The sequence below is a fragment of the Hyaena hyaena genome, unplaced genomic scaffold (genome assembly GCF_003009895.1).
Source record: "Hyaena hyaena isolate Hyena2069 unplaced genomic scaffold, ASM300989v1 scaffold_251, whole genome shotgun sequence".
NCBI lineage: Eukaryota > Metazoa > Chordata > Mammalia > Carnivora > Hyaenidae > Hyaena > Hyaena hyaena.
In genome coordinates, this window is record NW_024080883.1 from 179,309 (window position 1) to 188,888 (window position 9,580).

General features: G+C 42.5%; 1 protein-coding gene across 1 annotated transcript in view; it reads left to right on the forward strand.

The window, feature by feature from the left end:
* Nucleotides 1–640: 640 nt before the first annotated feature.
* Nucleotides 641–9,580, forward strand: part of LOC120240256 (developmental pluripotency-associated protein 2-like) — a 16,209-nt gene continuing 7,269 nt past the window's right edge. The window contains exons 1-3 of the mRNA XM_039244968.1: nucleotides 641–843; nucleotides 8,736–8,832; nucleotides 9,369–9,429. Coding sequence (XP_039100899.1) covers nucleotides 641–843; nucleotides 8,736–8,832; nucleotides 9,369–9,429 — 361 coding nt within the window. The remainder of the gene's footprint in view (nucleotides 844–8,735; nucleotides 8,833–9,368; nucleotides 9,430–9,580) is intronic.

Sequence of the window (9,580 nt, forward strand, 5' to 3'; positions counted from 1 at the left end):
TTTTTTATCTGAAAGATTCTTTTTTTTTTTTAATGTTTTATTTATTTCTAGGAGAGAGAGACAGCGTGAGCAGGGGAGGGTCAGAGAGAGAGGGAGTCACAGACAGAAACAGGATCCAGGCTCCGAGCTGGCAGTCAGCACAGAGCCCGACGCGGGGCTCGAACCCACGAACCGCGAGATCATGCCCTAAGCGAAAGTCGGAAAGTCGGACGCGTAACCGACTAAGCCACCCAGGTGCCCCTATCTGAAAGATTCTTAATGATAATTTTTGAGAGAGAGACAGAAAAAGACAGAATGTGAATGGGGGAGGGGCAGAGATAGGGAGACACAGAATCCAAAGCAGGCTCCAGGCTCTGAGCCCCAGATGTGGGGCTCGAACCCACGAACCCTGAGATCATGACCTAAGCCAAAGTCGGACACTTAAGCAACTGAGCCACCCAGGTGCCCCTGGGGGGCACTTTCTCCTTGCACAGGACTTAACATCCTAGAGAGGATCCCAGGAGGTGGGACAAATTTACTGCTAGGATGATTTTGAGAGGCCCAGAGACAGTGACAGCGAGCCCTGAGCAAGGTATGAATGCCCACACTGCCCTGGCAGAGGGGAGGGGAGGGAATAAGACAGGAATGTAGACATGCAGGGATGGATCTGTTATGTGAGGCCAGGCACCCACCAGAGGATGTTCCTCAGGAGGGCACCGAGGACCTAGTGTCCACCAAGGCCACGAGAAACATGCTAGAGAGGGGGCACAAGCATTGCGGAGAAGGGCAGCAGTCCTCTGCAGAGAGGGCTGATAGTAGTAAGGCAGTCATAGAACTGGGCTTGCTAATGTCATTCTGGGGATGGTGGGCTCTGAAGTGAGTTAGATGGTGTCATTTAACCAGCAGAAACCAGGAGGCCACAATGACCAGGAAGGTTGGAGGCCAGCTAAGGGGACATGACTCTGGGGAGCCATGGAGATGTTTGACAGAGCCTGGCATCCCTAGGGCAAAGGAGATGGGCAGCCAACAACAATGCTGCTGCTGCTGCTGCTTTTCTTGAACAACCTCCTCCTCCCCCTCCCTCCTCTTCCTCTTTCACCTCTCCCTCCCCATGTGGTAGTCATCGGTTTAGTCAACTTAGTCTCCCTCCTCTTCCATCTCTCCCTCCTCCTCTTCCTCCTCCTTCTCCTCCTCCTCCTCCTCTTCTTCTTCTATGTGGAAGTCAATTACTTGCATTTTTAAATTTTTCCCCAGTTTTATTGAGATATCATTGACATATGACATTCTGCAAGTTTAAAGTGTACAGTATAGTTCATAGCAGCACTCTCCACAATAGCTAAAACATGGAAAGAGCGTAAGTGTCCATCAACAGATGAATGGATCAAGAAGATGTGGTTTATCTATACCATGGAATACTACATGGCAATGAGAAACCATGAAATCTGGCCATGTGTAGCAACATGGATGGACCTTGAGGGTGTTATGCTGAGCGAAATAAGTCAGGCAGAGAAGGACAAATATCATATGTCTGCACGTATAGGAGGATTAGGAGGAACTTGACGGAGGAACAAGGGGGAGAAGAAGGGCAGAAATGGTGGGGGAAAGGGAGAGAGACAAACCATGAGAGACTCTTGAATGCTGACAAAAACTGAGGACTGATGGATGAGGGGGGGAGGGGGGGATGGGCATGAAGGAGGGCACTTTGGGGATGAGCACTGAGTGTTATGTGGAAACTAATTTGACAATAAACTATTTATAAAAAAAAAATAAAGTGTACAGTATAGTAATCTGACCTATGTATATAGTATATATAGATGATTCTTAACATCTACAATCAAAGTCAAGAATAGAGCAGCAGAAAGCTGAGTGCAGTCACCTTAGTAAAAAGTCACCCATGTATGCTCAGCTCCCAGATCTGAACTGATTTTCAGATCCAGAACCTGCTAGGTGATGAGATAGCTGGTTTTCTGGGAGGAAGGACCCTGTATCATCATGACAATTATTTCTTATAATGATTTCCCAGTCTTTTCTCCGAAGGGATATACAGCCATTTAACCATGTTACACTGAAAAGAGAAATGAGACATTTAAAAAATTTTTGGACGCAGAGTCTAAATTTATATTTACATTCAAATGATCATGGCCCCTACCTTTGTTAGATTCGGGGTGTGTGTGTGGGGGGGGTGTTAAAGGAGGCAGGTAACAACTGAAATCCTAGCTAAAGACTGACTTAAGGAGAGGTGCTTGGGTGGCTTAGTTAGTTGGTTAATGTCTTCAGCTCAGGTCATGATCTTGCAGTTCCTGGGTTTGGGTCCTGCATCGGGCTCTGTGCTGACAACTCAGAGCCTGGAACCTGCTTCTGATTCTGTGTCTCCATCCCTCTCTCTCTGCCCTTCCCCTGCTAACACTCTCTCTCTTTCAAAAATAAGTGGGCATTAAAAAAGAAGTTAAAAAAAAAAAAAAAGACCAACTCAAGGAGACTCACTAACACTGGTTTTATGAACACATCCAGAGATAATGTCCCCAAGTCTCTGAGTCTATGATTAGAATTGATACACTTGACAGTTGAAGTAACCCTCACAATGGATCCTTGGCTTATGGGGTAAAGAGGTATTATAGGGGGAAGGCCAATTCAAAGCTTCTGAAACTGCTTCCTATTATGCCCTACTGTGCATAAGTCCAAAATTCTCAGTTATGAAACTCATCTTCAGGTAGCATATGTAGGGGTCCAGGGCATATTGAATATTTTGGATTGAAGGTACTTGGGAAACAACCAGTGTAAGAACACTTAGATGCTCCTCTGCCCCCGGAAAGCAGTGAACAAATCTCCCAAATGGGAAATACTCTACCTATATTAAGTAAAAAGATCTTTATCACCAAAGATGGAAACTTTATAGTGGAGAAAGGTTAGACATAAACCTTATTATTTTTCTACTAATCTACCTCGGCTCAAATTACAATTAGAATTCATTACTAATAAAAGACTTCTTTATCCTGTCAATTACTCATGAATTTATTGTTCTTTTTCTAAACTATAAAAACTGCCTACTTTGGTCATTTCTTTGGGTCTCAATTGCAAGTTGGGTTTCTGTGTGTACATAATAGTTTTTTTTCCTCTCCTGCCAACCTGTCTCATGTAAATTTAATTGTTAGTTCAGCTGGAAGACCTTGAAGGGTAGAGGATGAATTTCTGCCTTCTTTACGTATATAATCAGTATTTTGTAGTATGAGAAATGGGTTGGTTGGGTGGTAATATGACCAAGGAGAGATTTTGATAACTAGTTACAGATTCTTTAGACAAGATTAATGGCAGTAGAGTTACAAGAGAGAAAATTTAAAAAATGTACATGTTCGACTCCATGGGACTTTGATAATTTGGAGTTTAAGGAGAAGGGGCTTTTTTTATAAATTTTTTTTAATGTTTTATTTTTGAGAGACAGAGTGTGAGTAGGGGAGGGGCAGAGAGAGAGGGAGACACAGAATCCGAAGCATGCTCCAGGCTCCGAGCTGTCAGCACAGAGCCTGACACAGAGCTTCAACTCACAGACTGTGAGATCATGACCTGAGCTGAAGTCAACAGCTTAACCGACTGAGACACCCAGGCACCCCTTGGAGAAGAGGTGTTTTAAGGCAACTGTTATGTTTCTGCCTTTAAATCACTGAGTGGATGATAATACATCTCAAAGGAGAAGAAATACAGTTGACCCTTAAACAATACAAGAATTGGGCCCACAGACCCCTGTGCAATAAAAAATCCACCCATAAATTTGGACTCCCCCAAAACTTAACTAAGAGCCTACTGTTGACTGGAAGCCATACTGATAACATAAACAGCCAATTAACATGTTTTGTGTGTTATATGATTTATATACTATATTTTTACAATAAAGTAAGCTAGTGAAAAGAAAATGATACTAAGAAAATAACAAGGAAGTGACACATGGCTGGCTCAGTCGGTAGAGCATGCAACACTTGATCTCAGGGTAGTGAGTTCAAGACTGGGGATAAAGATTACTTAATATTTAAAAAGTTAAAAAAATCATAAGAGAGAAAATATATTCACAGTACTGTACTGCATAAAAAAAGATCCATGCATAGGTGGACCCGTGCAGTTCAAACCCATGATGTTCAAGGGCCTATGGAAGAAGGTTGAAAGTTCGTGGGGAAGACAATGAGGTTATTGTTTTAAGTATGTTCGAAGTGCATAATAGGATATGCCAAGACTCAGGTCAGTAACATTGGGCTAGAAATAGTGTATGGTGGAGTCATGAGCATGTAAGTGGTAGTTGAAATTAGAGAAATGGATGAGGCTGCTCCAGGAAAGTGTAAGGCATGGTCAAGAGCAGAGAAATAGGGGCGCTTGGGTGGCTCAGTCGGTTTAACATCCAACTTTGGCTCAGGTCATCATCTCACGGTCCGTGAATTCGATCCCTCTCTCAGGCTCTGCACTGATAGGTCAGAGCATGGAGCCTACTTCCAATTCTGTGTCTCCCTTTCTCGGCCCCTCCCCTGCTTGTGCACTTTCTCTCTGTCTCAAAAATAACTAAATAAAACATTTTTTAAAAAAGAGCAGAGAAATGAACTGTATGGGACGCCTAGGTTTTAGGGGTTATTTAGTGAGAAAAGAGGCAAGAACCATTAAATGGATTGAGAGGAACTAGAGTAAGAAGGAACAAGGGACTCCGGAAGGAACAGGTTAACTGATGAGGACAACACAGGGGGGAGCCTGGCCTTACGTTACTTAGCTGAAGTTCCCAGAGACTAGGGCAATTGCTCAGTCTGTACACTTGTTGGTAGGGCAATACCTACATTTACAACTCTTACTGGAGCACCTACACCCACATCAATTCCCTGTCCATTTCTTGAACAGCATGCCCTTTGCACCTCATTTCCCCATTGACGTCATCCTCTGTTCCAACTACATCCTCTGAATGGCCCAATATGGTGGAGAACAGACCTAATGGGTCTGCATTCTGAATTTAGACTCTCCTAATAGTGACTGTTATCCATGATACCAAAGAGATGTTTAGAGAGCAAACAAGGGAAACAACTTATTCTCAATCGGTAGATTAGGATTGTAACTATTTTTCTAAAGTAGAAATATATTCAATGATACTTTTAAGTGGAAATTTCTTGAATGATGTGACAAAGTTGGAAACATCTTTCAGTGCAATTTTCATTTTCTTTTTTTTTTTATGTTTTATTTATTTCTGAGAGAGAGAGAGATAGCATGAGCAGGGGAGAGTCAGAGAGGGAGGGAAATACAGTATCTGAAGCAGCCTCCAGACTCTGAGCTAGCTGTCAGCACAGAGTTCGACGTGGAACCCATGAACCGTGAAATCATGACCTGAGCCGAAGTTGGACACTTAACCAACTGAGCCACCCAGGCGCCCCTGCAATTTTCATTTTCTTCCTCAGAGCACAGAAGGACTCAGTAGCTGTCCCTTCCACCTGGTAGTGATACTGAACCATACTTTCCAAACTGTTTCTCAGAACCTTAGGGTTCTGTGGGATGCCTTATGGGTTTTTATTTCCCAATCCAAAAAGCCTAATTTAAAAAAAAAAAAAAATGATGATGTAACTGGCTTTATTAAGTGAGTTGCTTCACTTTTATTTACTATATATTGGTGCTCCGTGAACATTTACACTTGCAGAGTTGTTCCTCTGGTTAAAAAACAGAAAACGGGCGCCTGGGTGGCTTAGTTGGTTAAGCGTTCGACTTTCGCTTGGGTCATGATCTCGCGGTTCGTGGGTTCGAGCCCCGCATCGGGCCCTGTGCTGACTGCCAGCTCAGAGCCTGGAGCCTGTTTCAGTCTGTGACTCCCTCTCTCTCTGACCCTCCCCTGCTCACGCTGTCTCTCTCTCTCTCCTAAAAATAAATAAAACATTAAAAAAAAAAAAACAGAAAACAAACAAACGGAGGGGTACCTGGGTGACTCAGTCAGTTAAGCATCCAACTTCCGCTCAGGTCATGACCTCACTGTTCCTGAGTTCGAGCCCTGAGTCAGGCTCTCTGCTGTCAGTGTGGAGCCTGCTTCAGATCCTTAGTCTCCTTCTCTCTTCGGCCTCCTCTGCTTGTACTCTCTCTCTTTCAAAAATAAATCAACTTAAGAAAATGATTTTGGAAAGTACTATCTAAATAAGAAATATACATTTATAAATATTTAGCTTATGATACAGTAAATAAAATATATTTGAAATAGGTAATACATTTTACTTCAGAACTATAGTCTGTTATTAGAATAAATGTTAGAACATAAGTATCATAAACAATTTTTTTCTTTTTTAAAAAAAATCTCTATCCTACAGTCTAGGTCACAAAGAGGGACTTTGTTCAAAAGGGAATCAGGCGGGATGAAGGGGAAGGTGGAAACTAATGCAATCTGAACAACTAGCATTGATTAAGCCTCTATTCTGAGTCAGGGTAACTTACTCATATCTGGTCATTGCTCTCTGGAGCCTGCTATCTAATTTGGGGGATGAAATTAAACAGTGAAATCCCAACTATACAAAGAATAACACATTCAAATGAATTCTATGAAGGAAAAGAGTGAGAAAATCACAGGAGCAAATTTTTAAGGGTGACTCCAAGAAATTGGCATTTACACTTAAAGAACCTGATAGAGGTGCTAATGATGCCTACAATGGCAATAGTATTACAATATGAAAATGTATCAAATTAAATGTGTACACCTTAAATTTACACAATGTTCTATGTCAAATATACTTCAAAGAGAAAAAAGTTTAAAGAATAAGGAGACAGAGAGTGAAAGGGAGGAAAAAGTATTGTTAAAAAAAAAAAAAAGCCATCCTGGAATCCAATCAAACCAATTTACAATAAATACAGAGGATTGAAGAATAGGCTAAATGGAATAACAAATGAAATTAGCAAAATCCAGATAGGACACTACAGGAAATTCGCATGATTCTTTAAACATTAGCAAGAACAACAACAAAAAATGGTAAGAAAAATTAAAGATAGAGGAGAGTTTACAGATTGGTATTTCCTTCAAAATAACCCAGGTGAGAGGGACTAGGTAGTGGTTCCGATAAAATCAAATTGGCTGGAAGTCAACAGTTGTTGAAACTGGATGATGGAAACATGAGGTTCCATGGTATTATTGTCTGCTTTTGCACATGTTTGAACTTTCCCAAGATATAACATTTTCAAAAAGCAGGGGAATATCCAAGAAACAAATAAGATAATTATATTGTAATAAATGCTAAATATGGTAATAAAATGGTCTTTCCACTGTTAAGTCCTGGATAGCCTTAAACACTGGTGTCAGTTCAGGCAACCAGGTATAACAGCCTTCTAAACCTGCCAGAAAAAGCCCATTAGGTGGGGTCACACCCAAGTGCGTAGATGAGTACTTTCTTGGCTGAATCTCCATGGGCTGATTCACTTTCCATCCTGGAAGGGAGGAGCCAGGATTCCAACCATTATCTGCCTAATCCAAATGCATTTGGTCACACCCTCCTCTAATGAAGGCTTCTAGATTTTAGGTGCAAACAAATTACCCTAAGGGCTTGTTGAATTCTGAGTCCTGCCCTTGAGGATCCAGTTCTGGACGTCTTCAGTAAACTGAAGCTGAGACCTTGTAGACCACACTTTAAATGTAGTGTAAACTGATGTGGGCTCAGTGGGTCCTGAGACTGATGGACCAGACCATTTTCCTAGGGAAGGAGAAAGCCCCCAGAGAGGCCAATGCTCGCTGGTGCTGCCATACTCTGTGTGAAGATTTTCCTTTAATAGCTCTGGCTCCTTGGAGCAACCTATGAAAACATCTGTGACTTCTCTAGCCTCATCTCTTATCCCATCCTGCCTTGTCTCCCCCTGCCTCCAGCACTATGCTCTAGCAATTTCCAAGTGCTTGCAGTTCTTTCTGCATTCATTAGTCCATTATTTGTCTTAGTGTTTTTTGGCTTTTGTTTGTGAGAGAGTGCATGAGCAGGGGAGGGGCAGAGAAAGAGGGGGACAGAGGATCCAAAGTGGGCTCCCCGCTGACATCAGTGAGCCCCATGCTGGGCTCAAACTCATGAACAGTGCGATCATGACCTGAGCTAGAGTTGGTCACTTAACAGAGTCCCCAGACACCGCTTGCTGTTCCTATTCTAAACAGCCAAATCGTTCCCTGTACCCAGTTCACCAGTAAGGCGGATTTAATATTTGTGTTTAGAACTCGATCCAGGAGAGATTGTTATCCACCCCCTACAATTTAAATCTAATCTCCCAGTGAATGACACACCCATGGGAATAAATCAGTTGTAAAATACCTCTGATTCTTTTTTTTTTTTAATCCCTCCATAATAATTCATTCAATCCAGCCAATCTAGGTCCGATTCAAACTAGGACCAATATTGTCCTAGAAATGTTTTTAAATATATTTTTTTTACTGCGTTGCAACTTGTTAGCAAGAATTTGTCACTTCTAGTTTTCTCCCATCTCTCACCTTAAAATAATGAAGACAAAAATCTTCCTTTATTTTTTTATGCTTGAACTCACGATCGGGAGGGAGATCAAGAGTCGCAGCTACCTGTGGAACCAAGCGGGTGCCGCTAAAAATCGTATTTTAAAAAATATATTCGGACTGATATTCATTACCCAGCAGCGCAAGTGTCACATAATGGACCACAGGGAGTGTAAAACTGATGAAATTATCACAGTGTCAGATAATGAGGGAGGGGAAGAAGGGAGGAAGGAAAACCCGCTCTTCTGGGAAACCGGAAGTAGACAGAGACATTTGCTTATAAAAGGAGAAATCAGGCTGGAAGCCCCCAGGTGAAAAGCAGCGAAGGCCCGGTGTCCCATCGTGGCCGGCTTCGCCTTGCCCTGAGTATCCCTGGAAATGGCGTACTCAAATTGTGAAAACAGCGAGCAGGTAGGTTTCGTTCCCATAGAGTGAATTTTCCTAGAGATTCATTTTTCAGAGTCTCTCTGGAGCTTGCTTAGGTTTCCTTCTTGCCACGGGACTTCGTTTCTGAGTGTAAGAAATCTCCATCTTGGAGTCTCTCCTCTTTACAAGTGGATTATTACTTCCCTTGCACGCGATTGTGGCTCTGTGTCTATTTGGGTGAGAGTGAAAAAGACAAAGCAAAGATTCCCCTTCCCAGGCCGGGGTAGGACAACTATTTTGTATAAAGACGTGTCGTAGCTGGGCAAGAGGAAAGCGTAAAGAAATGGACAGCGACAAAAAAAGAAAGTGAGAGCGGGTAATGTGGATAAGGTCAGAGAGTGAAGTGACCAATTTGGTTTCTTCCCTCGGGGGGTTTCTCTTACTCCCAAATACTAAGTATGTGGATGACGGGAAAGTCATATCGCTGCTTTGAGCCTCCACTTATCTCTAGAGTGGAGTAATATTCCCACAATAACTTTTTTTTTTTTTGAAGCTGACCAATGAATGTTCATGGGAGTGCTTTGAAAAAGTGTTACACAGGGGTGACTGGCTGGGTCAGTCGGTAGAGTGAGACACCTAAGTTCCCCCACCTTAGGTGTCGAGATTACTTAAAAGTAAAATCTTGGGGAGCCTGTGTGGCTTAGTGCGTTAAGCTTCTGACTTGGGCTCGGGTCCTGATCTCAGGGTTAGTGAGTTCGAGCCCCC